The 16,645-nt window shown below is 41.3% G+C and overlaps 1 protein-coding gene across 1 annotated transcript in view; it reads left to right on the top strand.

The window, feature by feature from the left end:
- Positions 1 to 16,645, top strand: part of CAMK4 (calcium/calmodulin dependent protein kinase IV) — a 233,679-nt gene that overhangs the window by 190,977 nt on the left and 26,057 nt on the right. Inside the window, exon 8 of the mRNA XM_089684741.1 lies at positions 5,025 to 5,100. Within this exon, the coding sequence (XP_089540867.1) occupies positions 5,025 to 5,100 (76 nt within the window). The remainder of the gene's footprint in view (positions 1 to 5,024; positions 5,101 to 16,645) is intronic.

Raw genomic sequence — 16,645 nt, 5'->3', positions numbered from 1 at the left:
TTCCATCTGTCTCTATAGATTAAGAAATTAAAATGTATTGGCTAGAATTACTAAATATCATAATATGAATGTAAAATTAGAAAAAAGGTGGTTGTGGCCTTCATTTTCTTTTATAAAATGGTTTTCTATTATGGGTTTATCTGTAAAAGTGACACTAGAACAATAGGGGTTTGTAATAAGTCATTGCAATCACGAAAGGCAGTGTGCAGTACCAGATTTTATCATCCTCGGGTAATAGCCACAAGAACAATGACAGATTAGTGTTGGTTTGCTGCTGTGCTACCACGCTTCACACGTCGCTCTTCGTAATATTAAATTACAACAAAAGTACTCATTGTTTGTTCGCCCTAAACCTTCTCCTTACTCTGTACATGAGTGTTTTATTCAATATGCACCTCTGTAGAGATAAGGGAAAGCTGATGGTGATGTCATAGAGTCCACAGGAAGGTAGAACAGCTCTAAAACAATCAGGAAGTGAAAGATACTCTGCCCAGATGAATTCCCCATGGAGGCGGACTGACGGTGCGCCTGCTTAAAGTGTCTTCCCAACACTGAAGCAACTTGAAAGTAAGGAGTGAAGAACCGGCAGTTCGTCTTTTCGAAGAATTCCTTTATTACGTTGAGTAGAGTATGCAGGTAAAACTACTGACGCGTTTCAGCAATACAAAAACATACATAAAACTTTGCTCTAGCAACTTTCCTCCTGTCCATCCTGCTCCCCCTCTGCTGCATAGCTATACTTTTTTTTTTTCAAAGTTTTGCTTCTTTACCTTTTTGAAAAAAAGGTATTTCTTCCTGATTCAAAAACAAAAAAGGGAAGAAAAAAGGCTGCACACCTAATTGGCTAATCTCAAATGAATATAATTATGCACCAAAAAACGTAATCCATCAGAGACATGACTATCCTGCAAAACAGAGGACCCCCCCCAGAGAATTCAAGAGGGGGACCATCAAGAACAGACCAAAAATTCTTGAAGGTCCCCCTCTGGAATTCTCGGGGGGGGGGGGGGTGTCCTCTGTTATGCAGGATTGTCATGTCTCCAATGGATTACGGTTTTTGGTGCATAATTAAATTCATTTGAGGTTAGCCAATTAGGCATGCAACCTTTTTTCTTCCCTTTTTTTGTTTTTGATAGTTGATTAGGTAGCACCCTTCCAGATATTCTGGTGGCACCTCATTCTTTGGATGTTGTGTGTGGACTCCCCAGCATTTTCCATTCCTCTTTTCCCTGTTTTGTGATTTCTTCCTGATTCGCCTAGGCCAGGGGTGGGCAACCTGTGGCTGTCCAGCTGTTGCAGGACTACAAGTTCCATCATGCTTCTGCATGTCATAGCTGTAACTGTCAGTTTTGCAATGTCTCATGTGACCTGTAGTCATGCTAGTAACTTCCGGTCCTTGCAATACCTCATGGGAAATGTAGCTCCACAACAGCTGGAGAGCCGTATATTGTCCACCCCTGACCTAGGCGAATGATGTCAGTGCCCCTTAGTTCTTTTCCAGATATGTGATGTAGATATCTCAAGAGGCGCCGGGAGTATCTATTCACTAAAGCAGGAGGAGGAGGACCTAGTGGCGCATCATCAGGAGGAGTGCCTGTGCCTCCTGATGACATCCTAGAAGATGGCGGCACAGCTACAGAGAAGGGGATCAGAGTGGGGCAATGCTGGATCCACTGGGTGGGTGACTATTCTTTCTGAGCAGAACACTTCTACAGGTAGGCGGGGGATTTGGGTGGATAGATTAAAGTTCTACTTTAATCATAGGCTATGAATAAGGCTTATTGTAGAAACTGGTAAGCCAATTTACCTGTACACTCCACCTAATATAAACAGGTGGTGCACACATCTAGTGCATTATCCAAGGTTTATTCAAAGGTATAAAGGATAAAGACATACTCACAGATGAAGCATGTATCTAAAAAGCATATGCATTATGAGGATGGCCACAACGGCAAGCAAAGTGTTCCAACTGTGTTCCAACGCGTTTCGGGGACGAGTCCCTTTCCTCAGAGCTACTGACCAGCCTGTATGAAGATCAAGCAGTAAATAACCATGGCTAAATGCCTTGGGAGCAGAGCTCCACCTCCTCTACTTGTTATAGGACGAGGAGTTGGAGGGGGTTATTTAAAGTGCAATATTTGGTAATTTATATAAACATATACATATACACATATATATATATATATATATATATATATATATATATACATACATACACTAAAAGTAAAAGCGAATAAAGAAATAAATGAATGCATAATTTGTAAATATAAATTAATAAAAATAATAGTAATAATACTGTCAACAATGATAAAAATAGAGGTAAAAATTATATATATAATGATATATTTTAATTGATATCATAAAATTAAAAATAAATATAAAAAAAATAATAAAGAATATAATAAAATATAATAACTTTTTTTATGTTTATGTTTAATTTAATTTTATGATATAAATTAAAATATATATAGTCTACAGCCACACACGATATATTTTGAACTGCAAATCATCTACAATCCACTACGTCTTATGATTTTCTCTTTTATTATCTCTATTAATATTATTTTTACCTCTATTTTTATCATTGTTGACAGTATTATTACTACTATTATTTTTATTCATTTATATTTAGAAATGATGCATTAATTTATTTCTTTATTCGCTTTTACTTTTAGTATATGTATATATATATATATATATATATATATATATATATATATACACACACAGTTGCAAGAAAAAATATGTGAACCCCTTGGGATTACGTGGAGTTTTGCATGAATTGGGCATAAAATGTGCTCTGAACGTCATCTAAGTCACAACAATAGAAGAACACAGTCTGCTGAACATAATACTACACAAACATTGGATGTTGCCATGGTTTAATTGCACATAACATGTAAACATTCACAATGCAGGGAGGAAAAAGTATGTGAACCTTTGGACTTAATAACTGGTTGACCCTCCTTTGGCAGCAATAAGCTCAACCAAACGTTTCCTGTAGTTGCAGATCAGACCTGCACAACGATCTGGAGTAATTTTGGACCACTCCTCTTCACAAAACTGTTTCAGTGTAGCAATATTCTTGGGATGTCTGGTGTGAATCGCTCTCTTAAGGTCATGCCACAGCATTTCAATGGGGTTGAGGTCAGGACTCTGACTGGGTCACTTCAGAAGGCGTATTCTGTGCTGTTGCAGCCATTGTTTTGTTGAATTACTTGTATGCTTTGGGTCATTGTCCTGTTGCGTCACCCATCCTCTGCGGAGCTTCAGTTGGCGGACAGATGGTTGTACGTTTTCCTGCAAAATGTCTTGATAAGCTCTGGAATTAATTTTCCCATCAATGACAACAATCCGTCCAGGCCCTGAGGCAGCAAAGCAGCCCCAAACCATGATGCTCCCTCTGCCATGTTTTACAGTGGGGATGAGGTTTTGATGTTGGTGTGCTGTGCCTTTTTTTCTCCACACATAGTGTTGTGTGTTCTTCCCAAACAACTCAATCTTGGTTTCATCTGTCCACAGTATATTTTGCCAGTAGTGCTGTGGAACATCCAGGTGCTCTTTTGCAAACTTCAAACGTGCTGCAATATTCTTTTTGGACAGCAATGGCTTCCTCCGTGGTGTCCTCCCATGTACTCCATTCTTGTTTAATGTTTTCCTTATTGTAGATGTGTCAACAAAAATGTTAGCATGTGCCAGAGATTTCTGTAGGTCTTTAGCTGACACTCTGGGATTCTTCTTTACCTCATGCAGCATTCTGCGCTGTGCTCTTGCAGTCATTTTTACAGGACGACCACGCCTAGGGAGAGTAGCAACAGTGCTAAACTTTCTCCATTTGTAGACAGTCTGTCTTACCGTGGACACATGAACATCAAGGCTTTTGGAGATACTTTTGTAACCCTTTCCAGCTTCATGCAAGTCAACAATTCTTGATCGTAGGTCTTCTGAGAGCTCTTTTCTGCGAGGCATGGTTCACATCAGACAGTGCTTCTTGAAACCAGTAAACCCAAAACAGGTGTGTGTTTTTTAAGGGCAGGACAGCTGTCAGCAACACATCCAATATCATCACACTGATTGGAGTCAAGGTTGGCTCACTCCTGGCTCCAATTGGCTCTGGGAGAAGTCATTAAGCTAGGGCCTCAAATACTTTTTCCTCCCTGCACTGTGAATGTTTACATGTTATGTGCAATTAAACCATGGCAACATCTAATGTTTGTGTAGTATTATGTTCAGCAGACTGTGTTCTTCTATTGTTGTGACTTAGATGACGTTCAGAGCACATTTTATGCCCAATTCATGCAAAACTCCACGTAATCCCAAGGGGTTCACATACTTTTTCTTGCAACTCTATATATATATGTGTATGTATTTGTTTATATAAAATACAAAATATTGCACTTTAAATAACCCCTTCCAACTCCTCACCCTATAACAAGAAGAGGAGGTGGAGCTCTGCTCCCAAGGCATTTAGGTATGGCTATTTACCACTTGACCTTCATACAGGCTGGTCAGTAGCCCTGAGGAAAGGGACTCGTCCCCGAAACGCTTCAGCCATTTGACCGCACTGACAGTTGGAACACCTTGCTTGCCGTTGTGACCATCCTCATAATGCAAATGCTTTTTAGATACATGCTTTGTCTGTGAGTATGTTTTCATCCTTTATACCTTTGAATAAACCTTGGATAATGCACTAGGTGTGTGCGCCACCTGTTTATTCTTTATCCAGTGGCTGATCTCCTCATCTGCGGAGGGCTGCACCCCTGAAGCATTTCCTTTGATTGTCGCTGTCCTGGTTCCCTTGGGTTCCCTTTGGCTGTGGATTTCCTGAGGTGCTGGAGAGTACATACGAACTCCACCTAAGTAAAGGAATACTTCAGAAGGACAAGTTCACTCCTTACTTTCAAGCTCTAAAACAATCTTTAACTAATAACATCAATGCCTTGTAATACAATGAAATGTTCAAAATAGAGAGAATATAATATTTCATGATTTGTTTTAATTGACTTTGTTTTCTTACATTTCAGCTCCAGAAATTCTGAGAGGATGTGCTTATGGACCTGAGGTGGACATGTGGTCTGTGGGTATAATTACCTATATACTGTAAGTACTAAAATATGTATTGTTATTATTATTATACAGGATTTATATAGCACCAACAGTTTGCTCAGCTCTTTACAGTATAAAGGGAGACAATACAGCAACGATACAGTTCAATACAAGAGGGTTAGGAGGGCCCTGCTCCTTGGAGCTTACAATCTAGGAGGGAGGGGCTGGTGGTACAAAAGGTAATAACTGGGGGGGATGGACTGGTTGGAAGAGTAGAAGATTCTGCTATTAGCTGAGGGCAGGATAGGCTTCCCTGAAGAGATAGGTTTTCAGAGATCAACTTATAGGGGGCAGAGTAGGCGATAGTTGGATATATTGGAGTAGAGAGTTCTAGAGGATGGGGGAGGCTCTGGAGAAGTCCTGGAGGAGGACAAGGGAGCTAGAGAGCAGGAGGTTGTGCAAGGAGTGGAGAGTACGGTTTGGGTGGTATTTGGAGACAAGATCGGTGATGTAATTTGGGGCAGAGTTATAAATGGCTTTATATGTTATTGTTAATGTTTTGAATTTTATCCGTTGGGCAATGGGAAGCCAGTGGAGGGATTGGCAGAGAGGGGTGGCAGATAGAGAACGGTTAGTAAGGTGGAGTCTGGCAGCAGCATTCATGATAGAATGAAGAGGGGATAGCCTGTGATTCGGTAGGCCAATGAGGAGGGAGTTACAATAGTCAAGGTGAGATATAACAAGGGAGTGAATAAGTTGCTTAGTAGTTTCTGAGGTTAGGAACGGGTGTATCTTGGAGATGTTGCGGAGGTGAAGTCTACAAGATTTGGACAGTGATTGGATTTGGGGCTGAAAGGACAGATGGGAGTCTAGGATTACACCTAGTACCCTGGCATGAGGGGAGAGACTCATGGTTGTATTATCGATCTTGATGGAGAAGTCAGGGGAGGGGGCACGGGCTGGGGGGAATCTTATTATATTGTTATTATCATATTGTGTAGTTTTTACATATTTAAAGTGGTATTAAACCTAAAACCACAAATGTAATATATTGCTGCTTACCAATTCTTAAATGTGGTGGTTGTATTTGTTTTATTATTTAGGTTTTTTTCCCTCTGTTTTCACCCGACGATCTGGCCAGTAACACACCTCCTGTATCTGAATGACTAATACGCGTTAATAGCATGAGAGGGGAGAGTTAGATGCATCAGCAGATTTAGATACGCAAACTCAAGATCACACTGCACTTACAGCAACAATTTGTTTTACCTTTTAGGATAAAGGTTTTATATGAATAAATAAAAGCTGATTGTAAACACCCCTGTCAGTGGTTTGTCTCAACGCTGTAAATGCTACATTTGCAGGACAACTTGTTCTGTTGAAAAATGACTTACTGGCAGGAAAATAAAGGAAAGAAAGCCTAAAAAAGAAAACTAATGTAGCCACCACATTTAAGAATCGGTAGGCTGCAATATAATAAATGTTTGCTTTTGAGTTTAATACTACTTTACTGGCTGAAATTGTGAACTGTTAACATATAAAATATGGTAGTGGTTGGTGCTCACCAATCTTGTTTTAGGTAATCATGTGCTTTGCAACTTCACCTTCAGCTCTTCCCAGCTGTGTATACTTACCTCCCTTTTCTTTAATGGGATCAAAGAAAGTTTTAATGCAAGCCTATGCTTTGGCCATTCAAGACAAAGCAACAGGCTTACTCTAAACCCGTGCTTGACATCATATGCTTACTTTGCCTTTGCCCTCTTGCTGCTCTGTTCAGTTTAGAGAGATGAAAGAAAATTAAACATGTCCAGAACTAAAAAATGTGTTCAGTTTCGGATGGCTTCATTAAGTTACTAATTTCTTTGCATTTGTAATGAAATTCAGTTTGTTTAGTTTAGCCTAGTTTATTTGTTTTCAACTGGAGTAAAACACTTTCAAGGGGTTTGAAGTATTTGACTCAAATTTTAATCACAAATATCCAATTTGAGTTCATTGTGAAGAATAGCTGGTTCTATTCTATTCGAAATTTGAATTTTGAAAGATGGCTATATTATTTCTATTGTATTTGTTTCTATTCTATTCTTTTATTTTCTATTATATTCTGTTTTACCTCATACTTTTCTATTCTGTTTTATTCTATTCTAATCTTTTCGAAATTTGAATTTCAGAAGACGGCTATATACTTTCTATTTTATTCTATTCTTCTTGAAAGTCAAAATTCGTATTTCGGAGGATGGCTATATTCTTTCTATTGTATTGTATTCTATGTTTTAAAATTCTATTTTATTCTATTTTTTTATTTTCTATTCTAACCTATTCTGTTTTCTTCTATTCCTTTATTTTCTATTCTTTTATTTTATTTTCTATTCTATTCTGTTTTATTCTATTTTTTTTAATTAAAATTTTGGACAATGGCTATATTCTTTTTATTGTTTCTATTCTATTCTACTCTATTTTGTAATTCTATTCTATTTTACTCTATTCTTTTCTATTCTATTCTTTTCAAAATTTGAATTTCGGAAGACGGCTATATTCTTTTTATTCTGTTGTAATATATTCTATTTTTTCTATTCTATTCTTTTACTTTCTATTCTTTTCTATTCTATTCCTTTATTTTGCTTTATTATGTTCTATTCTTTTCTATGAATTTCTATTCTTTTCTATTCTATTCTTTTCAAAATTCGAATTTCAGAAGATGACTATATGCTAATACACACGGTCTTTGAAGGAAATCACACAATAGTCAGCAATATGTTTACATTTCAAATTTGTTTTCGAATTCGATTTCATTTTTAAATTCGTTTCAAATTTGATTTGAATTTCATTCCCTTATTTCGGATTCAAATAAATTCAAAAATTAAATTTAAATTTGGATACATCCAAATCTACGAATAATGAAAATTTCAATTGAATTTCGATTTGCAGCAAAATGAACTGCACATGTCTAAAGGAAATACCTGGTCTATTCTGACAACTGAGGGGATCATTTTGGCCACACCATGATGAAAAGTATTGCACCCACAACCTGTGTATACCCACCTGCCTGTGGGGGAAAAGGGGGGAGTAAAACATAGCTGATCTATCTGTTTTTACACCTCTCCCCCAACCATGAGTGTAAAGTCAGCCTTATATCTCTACCATAGTAATCACAATTCACATCTACGGCCATTTAACTCATAGAATTATCACCTGTCCCAGAGATAATGGCACCCTGGTGATTAGAATATATATAATTAAAACAGGATGATTACACAAACTTTTTTTTACCTCCCTTCACGATATTAAACAATCAACATCTGCCTTGAAAACCCCCATGGTGATTAGAATAAGGTGACTGAGTTAATTGTGTGGCTATTTGTAGTGAGATCATGACACTCATTACAAATGAAGATTGGATAAGCAGTGATATGCCTTAAGCATTGCAGAACAGGTCCTGATCATTGTTACTAACCACTACTAGATATACATGGCTCAATTCACTAAACAATATCTCATTGTATCATGTGACACATTTTCTCTAGTTATCTCATGAGATGCTGAAAATGGCAATTCACTATCACCTTATGAGTTGTTCACCTCGCAAACTAAAAGCACAAGGTAAAAAACTCATAACACGACGTAAAGTCAGTTCACTAAAGGAAATAAGTAAATAAATGCATGAGTTAAATAAGTAGTCGTCCAACATTAACCACTTGCCCTCCAGAGGATTTACCACCCCTTCCTGACAAGGCCATTTTTTTCAATTTGGAACTGCGTTATTTTAACTGATGATTACGTGGTCGTGCAAGGCTGTACATAAATTACATTTTTCCTCACAAATAAAGCTTTTTTTTGGTGGTATTAGATCACCTCTGCAGCTTTTATTTTTTGCACTATAAACAATAAAAGACCGACAATTTTGAAAAAACAAACAATATTTTTGATGCTTTGCTATAAAACATATCCAATAAAAAGATTTTAAAAAATCAAATTTCTTCAAAATGTAGGTCAAAATGTATCCTGCTGCATCTTTGCTAAAAACAAAATCCCAATGAGTGTACATTGTTGGTTTACGTGAAAGTTATAGCGTCTACAAATGGCAGTATATATACTGGAATTTTTATTTTTATTTTTTTTTATACTAGTAATAGCAGCAATCAGCGATTTATAGCTGGACTGCGGCAGGCATTCTGACACTGGGTGGGAACTGACTAACTGCCACTGACTTCTTCAGTGATCGGTGCTAATAAAAAGCACTGACACTGAACTAATGACACTTGGCAGGAAGGGGTTAACATGTGGGATGATCAAACGGTTAGCAGTGTGCTGTGTGAGTTTTACTTGGTAGACATGCTGCTGTGTATGTTGTTTACACACAGATCTCTCCCTTCTCAGCCCTGCCAACGATCACAACATCCCCTCTCTGCAGTGTTGGACATCTGTCAATCAATCTCTGTCTTGTCTTACTTGGTGCAGAGTTTGCAAAGAAACCTTGAGCATCTGGAGAACCAACTACCAACCAAGTATAATGTCTCCACTCCCATGGGTCCCTCTGCAGTCTTAGATATAATTACTCAGACAGAGCTCAATACAATTCATGGAACTCCTCCTCTGCTGGAACCCCGGGTGCCTATGCCTGAGCATTTCACAGGAGACCGCAGGAAGTTCCAAACCTTTCGTAACTCCTGCAAGCTATATTTTTCTCTGCTCCCAAGAACCTTTGCATCACAAAGCACCAATGTGGGATTCATTATTTCACTCCTTCAGAATGAACCCCAATCCTGGGCACACTGCCTTCGTGAGCAACATGATCTGGCTCTGACTTCAATGGACTCTTTTTTCCCAGCGATGTCACAACTTTACGCTGATCCCTTCCATCGTCAGACTGCAGAATCTATGCTTAGCAAGCTACAGCAGGGCCCAAGGCTTATAGAGGAAAATGTCACTGAGTTCCGTATATAGAGTTCTGACACTCAATGGAATGAGTCTGCTCTCCGCTATCAGTTTCGTCTTGGCCTCTCTAACACCCTGAAAGATGAGCTTGCCCAAGTTGGGGTACCAACCAGGCTAGAGGACCTGATAAACCTTGCCATTCACATTGACCGACGGATCCGGGAAAGGTGAGATGAAAAAACTAACAGGGGTGTCTTGATATGCTCAGTGATGGAGACTCCTGTTCCCTCAACTACTGCTGTCACATCAGACATAGTCCCCAGTAAAAGAAGGCATCATAATTCTCCTAGAAGGAGCTTCTGGAGACCACGGTTATCCTCTGCTGAACGTCTTTGACGACAAAACTCCAACCTCTGTCTCTACTGTGGTGATGCAGGTCACTATGTACTGACGTGTCCAGTGAGACCTCATAAGTCTTCTCCTAGCTGCTTCCATATGATGCACCCCCAAGGAACAAGTCAAACGCACCTCTCCTTCCACCTTCACTTACAACTTGCTGAAAGAACTATTACTGTTCTAGCAATTATAGACTCTGGTGCCTGTAGCTGGTTCATGGATTCGACCTTCGCTAACCAAAATAAGATCCCCCTCCATACTAAGACTTTCAGTCCATCTGGCTGATGGCTCTGGTATCAGTTCTGGTCCTGTGACACAAGAGACTATACCAATTTTCTGCCATTCCTCCTTGGGACATCAGGAATTTCTATGTCTGGATGTCATAACTTCACCTATATTTCCGGTCATCCTTGGCATGCCCTGGCTAAGAGCGCACAACCCATCCATCAATTGGTTTTCTGGGGTGATCCTTTTCCCTTCCGAATATTGTCAGAACTATTGCATTCCAAAGGAACCATGCACAGTAACTCCTCTTCTTAGTATCCATCCTGATTCTGAGATGGTGAAACTCGTTCCTGTCGCTTACCATGATTACCTGGATGTATTCAACAAAAAGAGTGCCAATGCTCTTCCTCCGCACCGCCCTTATGATTGTCCTATTGAACTTCTGCCCGGTGCTGATATTCCTTTTGGGCGAATTTACCCCCTCTCCGAATTGGAATTAGAGGTCATCCGGAGTTATATAGATGAAAGCTTGGAAAAGGGGTTTATTCGGCCCTCTACATCACCAGCGGGAGCTGGCATCTTCTTTGTCGAGAAGAAGGATCATACCCTCAGACCATGTGTACACTACCGTGATCTGAATAAAATAACAGTCAAGAATCTCTATCCTCTTCCGCTGATTCCCAAATTGTTCCAAAGGCTACGAGGGGCATGTGTCTTTTCAAAGCTGGATCTGAGAGGCGCTTACAATTTAGTCAGAATTCACGAAGGGGATGAATGGAAGATGGCCTTTCGAACACGCTTTAGGAATTTTGAATACCTGGTGATGCCATTTGGCCTCTGTAATGCCCCAGAAACATTCCAACACTTTGTGAACGGTATATTTCGGGACAATCTTGATTTATTTATTATCGTTTACTTGGATGACATCCTAGTATTTTCCAGCTCAATTGAATGACACTGGGATCATGTAAAGAAGATTCTGGATAGATTACACCAACGTCACCTCTATGCCAAAGCTGAAAAGTGTGAGTTTGAGAAACAGACTATTCAGTTCCTCAGACTTGTAATCACCCCCCGATGGCATTGCTATGGATCCCCAGAAGGTGACCTCCGCATTAAAATGGCCCGTTCCAAGAGACAGGAAAGCAATACAACGTTTTGTGGGAATTGCCAATTTTTACAAAAAATTCATTAAGAACTTTTCAGGAATCATTGCACCAGTAACACAGTTAACCAGGCAACGTTACTTTCAAGTGGACTCCTGAGGCTCAAGCAGCCTTTGAACAATTAAAAACCTTGTTCACCTCTGCTCCTATCCTGAAGCACTCAGATCCTGCCTTAGCTTATGTCCTTGAATTAGATGCTTCTGAAAATGCTGTTGGAGCTATATTGTCACAACGACAATGTTGCTTTCTTCTCTAGAAAGTTAAGCTCCTCCGAAAGGAATTATGACATGGGAGACAGAGAGCTGTTAGCCATCAAGGCAGCTACTTGCTGGAGGGAGCTTCCCATCCTATCCTCATTTTAATGGATCACAAGAACCTAGAGTACTTGAGAAACGCCTAAGGCCATGACAGGCAAGATGGGCACTGTTCTTCTCCCGCTTTGTGTTTCACTTGACATACCGTCCAGGATCAAAGAACGGTAAGCCTGATGCACTCTCACGTATGTTTCATGACCCAATTGTACCATCCGAACCTGAAACGATTGTGCCAGCTAAGAACTTTTTACTCTTGCAAACAGACCTTGTAGCACAAATAAGAGAAGTGGTTGATGATCATCCACCCCCCTTGGAGATGTATCTTCAGCTAAGAGACGGTCTGTACCTTCACAAGGAACACATTTACATACCAGAACAACTCAGGACTCTCATCCTTAAAAGATGTCATGATCATCCTTTATCGGGGCACTTCGGGATCCACAAGACCTCAAATTTGGTCTCCCGGTCCTTCTGGTGGCCAAACTTAATGAAGGATTGTAAGAACTATGTTAGATCTTGCTCAGTATGTCTTCGAAACAAGTCTGATAAAGCCAAAGCCTGTTGGAATCTCTGTCAGTACCTGAAAAGCCATGGAGTATGATTTCTCTGGATTTTATTGTAGAGCTTCCCCCATCTGAAGGATTCACCACTATTTTTGTCGTGATTGATTGTCTGTCAAAGATGGCTCACTTAATTCCCTTTAAAGGGACTCCTGCCACTGAGACTGCTTCTGCTTTTATCAGAGAAATAGTAAGATTACATGGTGTTCCTAACAATATCATGTCCGATCGGGGAGTACAGTTCACTTCTAAGTTCTGGAAAGCTCTGTGTGAGGCACTAGAGATCGAATTTCGCTTCTCTTCTGCATATCATCCGCAAACAAATGGACAAATGGAGAGGACAAACCAGACTCTGGAACAATACCTATGATGTTTCTCATCTTATACACAGGATGACTGGGTGTCTCTCCTTCCATTAGCTGAATTTGCATACAACAACTCCATCCACTCTGCTACCAAACAGTCCCCTTTTTACTCCAACTATGGATATCACCCTTCCTTCCTTCCTGAAATACCGGTGGAACTCGCTGTCCCGGCAGTACAAGAAAGGATGAATTTCCTCAGTAGGAATGGCCAAATACTACAAAAAACTATTTTAGAGGCTCAAGCAAGTAACAAAACATTTTTTGACAGAAAAAGAAGGGGCATCCTAAATCTGAAACCAGGAGATAAAGTCTGGTTATCTACTACAAACCTAAAATTGAACTGTCCTAGAAAGAAGCTTGGTCCAAGATACCTCAGACCACTTACTATTAAGAGAAAAATTAACCCTGTGGCTTTTGAATTAATACTACCAAACAATATGAAGATTCATCCGGTATGCCATATCTCCCTGTTAAAACCAACTATACCAAGTTTATTTCCGGATCGAGATCTGGAGACTCCTGCTCCACTGCTGGTCGAAGGTAATGAAGAATACGAGGTGGAGGCTTTCCTGGATTGTAGAAAGAGGGGTGGTCAGACCCAGTTCCTCATCAAATGGAAAGCCTACGGTCCAGAGGATAATTACTGGGCACCATCCGCTAATGTCCATGCTCCACGGTTAGTGCAGGCTTACCTTCATCTTCATCCTGAAAAACAAGCTTTAGTAGGCATTCGGAGGCTGCCCCTAAGGGGGGGGGAGGCAATGTAAGGGAATTCCCGTGAGATGGCTGGCGAATAGACGTGCGCATACGCACAGAAATGCGCGATCACGCACACGCACGGCAAAGATTGGCGCCAGACAGACTATTTAAAAGGTGCCTCTGCCTGTGCTAAGTGCTGACTGGTCTTCAGCTGTTCCACGTTTCCTGCTCGTTCCTGTAAGATTTCCTTGTTGCTGACCCGGCTTGTTCCTGACCTGACTGTGATTACTCTCCTGCTTGATACTGGTTCCTGACTTCGGCTCTGCTCCTGATTTTGGCTTGCTTATGATTTGGTACCTCGCTGTCCGCCGGTTGATGACCCTGGCTATTCCTTTGACACTGCTGCTGTCTCCCATCCCAGGTTCCTGCCTTGCTCTGGTGCACACCTGGCGATCTACCATACCAGCTCTGCATATTACTACTGTGCCTGAATCGGAGGTTCATCAGTCTTCCAAGGTCACCAACCGCAAGAGCTGCAAACAACATCTACTGGCGCTCTTGTCCTCTTGGTCCCTAGACACCCTCTGTTCCACCTCCAGTGGGGTCAGGGCTAGTGACACAAGTGAGGCCGACCTCGTCATTTCAGTCTCCTATCAGGTACGTGACAACAATGAATGGCATGAAAGGAAGCCATCCATTGTTTACAACTGTCATGTGACCTGCTGTGATTGGTCAATCATAATGATAACAGAAATCACGCAAATGGTTCTGATCAAAAGTTTACATAACCTAGAATGTTTGGCCTTGGTACAGACGCACAAGGCGACACACACAGGTTAAAATTGCAATTAAAAGTTAATTTCCCACATCTGTGACTTTTTAAGTTGCAATTTGTGTCTTTGTATAAGAAATCAGTGAGTTTGTTAGCTGATACGTGGATGCATTGAACAGGCTAGATACTGAGCAATGGGAAGCAGAAAAGAACTGTCAAAATACCTGCGAAACAAGGTAATGGAACTTTAAAACATGGAAAAGGATATAAAAAGATGTCCAAAGCCTTGAATATGCCAGTCAGTATTGTTAAATCACTTATTAAGAAGTGAAAAGTTCTCTTGATACCAAGCCAAGGTCAGGACCAAAGAAAGAATACAACTGCCAGAAATATTGCTCAGGATACAAAGAAAAACTTACAGGTAACCTCAGGAGGAAAATCCAGATAATGTATAAGAGATCCTCCAAATTATATATCTTTTAGATGGCAGATGTCTCTCCACACACTGAATACCCAAGAGGGAAAAAGTAACCGCTCATTGTGTAATATGTCAAGAATGCATTCATTTATTAACCACCTCCTGCGTGCCATATAGTAATATGACGGACGCAAGGTGGTTCTCTCGTTCTGGGAGGACGTCATATGACATCCTCCCATTCTAACCGCGCATGCGCGGCTCCCGGAGCGTGCAGCGCGGCGATCGGCGGTGCGCTGTGTCCCTCAGACACAGCGGATCACCGATCCACGGAAAGAGCCGAAGATGTCGGCTCGATCATGTGATCAGCTGTGTCCAATCACAGCTGATCACATGTAAACAGGGAAATGTCGGTTATCTGCATTTCTCTCCTCCCGAGCTGTCACGCTGACAGCTCGAGAGGAGAGGAGAGCTGTTAAGCGGCATTCCGCGGAGGGGACATGTACACTGATCATCAGAGCACTGATGATCAGTGTGCCCTGATGATCAGTGTAGCCCCAGCAGTGCCACCTGTCAGTGTCCATCAGTGCCAGTTGTCAGTGCTCATCAGTGCTACGTGCCAGTGCCCATCGTGCCACATCAATGCCACATATCAGTGCCTACCAGTGCACATCAATGCCACATATCAGTGCCCATCTGAGCTGCCTTTCAGTGTCACCCATCAGTGCCAGTCAGTGCCACCTATCAATGCCAATCAGTGCCACCTATCAGTGCTGCCAATCAGTGCCGCCTATCAGTGCCCGTCAGTGCCGCCTATTAGTACCTCCTAACAGTGCCAGTCAGTGCCACCTATCAGTGCCAGTCAGTGGCGCCTATCAGTGCTGCCTATCAGTGCCATATATCAGTGCTGCCTTTCAGTGCCCATCAGTGATGCCTGTCAATGCCCATCAGTGCCACCTACCAGTGCCTCCTCATCAGTGCCCATCAATGCCACCTATCTGTGTCCATCAGTGCAGCCTATCAGTGCCCATCACTGCAGCCTCATTAGCGCACATCAGTGAAGGAGAAAAATAATTTATTTACAAAATTTTATAACAAAAACTAAGGGCTCGTTCACACTAGGCTGTTTTGCCAACTCTTGCCAAACGCCCCTATAGCTTTTGGCAAGCGTTGGTCCGGCGTTTGCGGAGCGTTATTAACGCTCGTCAAACGCTCCGCAAACGCCGCATGCGCGGTTTAGCGGCGGTTGCTAGGCGTTTGCCGAGCGTTAATAACGCCCCACAAACGCCTATAATGCAGTTTGAGTGGTGTTACCGCTCCGCAAACGCCCCGCAACCGCACTGCAACCGCACCGCAAACGCCGGCCGGGCGTTTGCGGAGCGGCACCATAGACGAGAATAGGAGGCTTCAAAGCCTCCTGACTCGTCCAGAGGCGTCCGTTTTGCCACGACTCAACGCGACGCGACGCAAACGCTCCCGTTAGAACAGCACCATGTGCTGTAATGTGCAGAATTGGCAGAGGCGTTTGGGAAGCGGTAAAAACGCTTACCAAACGCCTCTCTGCCGCCTGCACACAAGGCTAGTGTGAACGTAGCCTTAGAAAAAACTTTTTTTTTCCAAAATTTTCAGTGTTTTTTGGTTTGTTTAAGAAAAAATAAAAAACCCAGAGTTGATTAAATACCACCAAAATAAAGCTCTATCTGTCACAAAAAATTGATAAACATTTCATATGGGTACAGTGCTGCATGACCGCGCAATTGTCATTCAAAGTGCAACAGCGCTGAAAGCTGGAAATTGGCCTGGTAAGCAAGTGGT

This window comes from Staurois parvus, unplaced genomic scaffold (assembly GCF_062004578.1).
Source record: "Staurois parvus isolate SC_StPar_1 unplaced genomic scaffold, SC_StPar_1.0 ptg000354l, whole genome shotgun sequence".
In the NCBI taxonomy this organism is placed as follows: domain Eukaryota; kingdom Metazoa; phylum Chordata; class Amphibia; order Anura; family Ranidae; genus Staurois; species Staurois parvus.
This window is presented reverse-complemented; position numbering and strand designations above follow the sequence as displayed.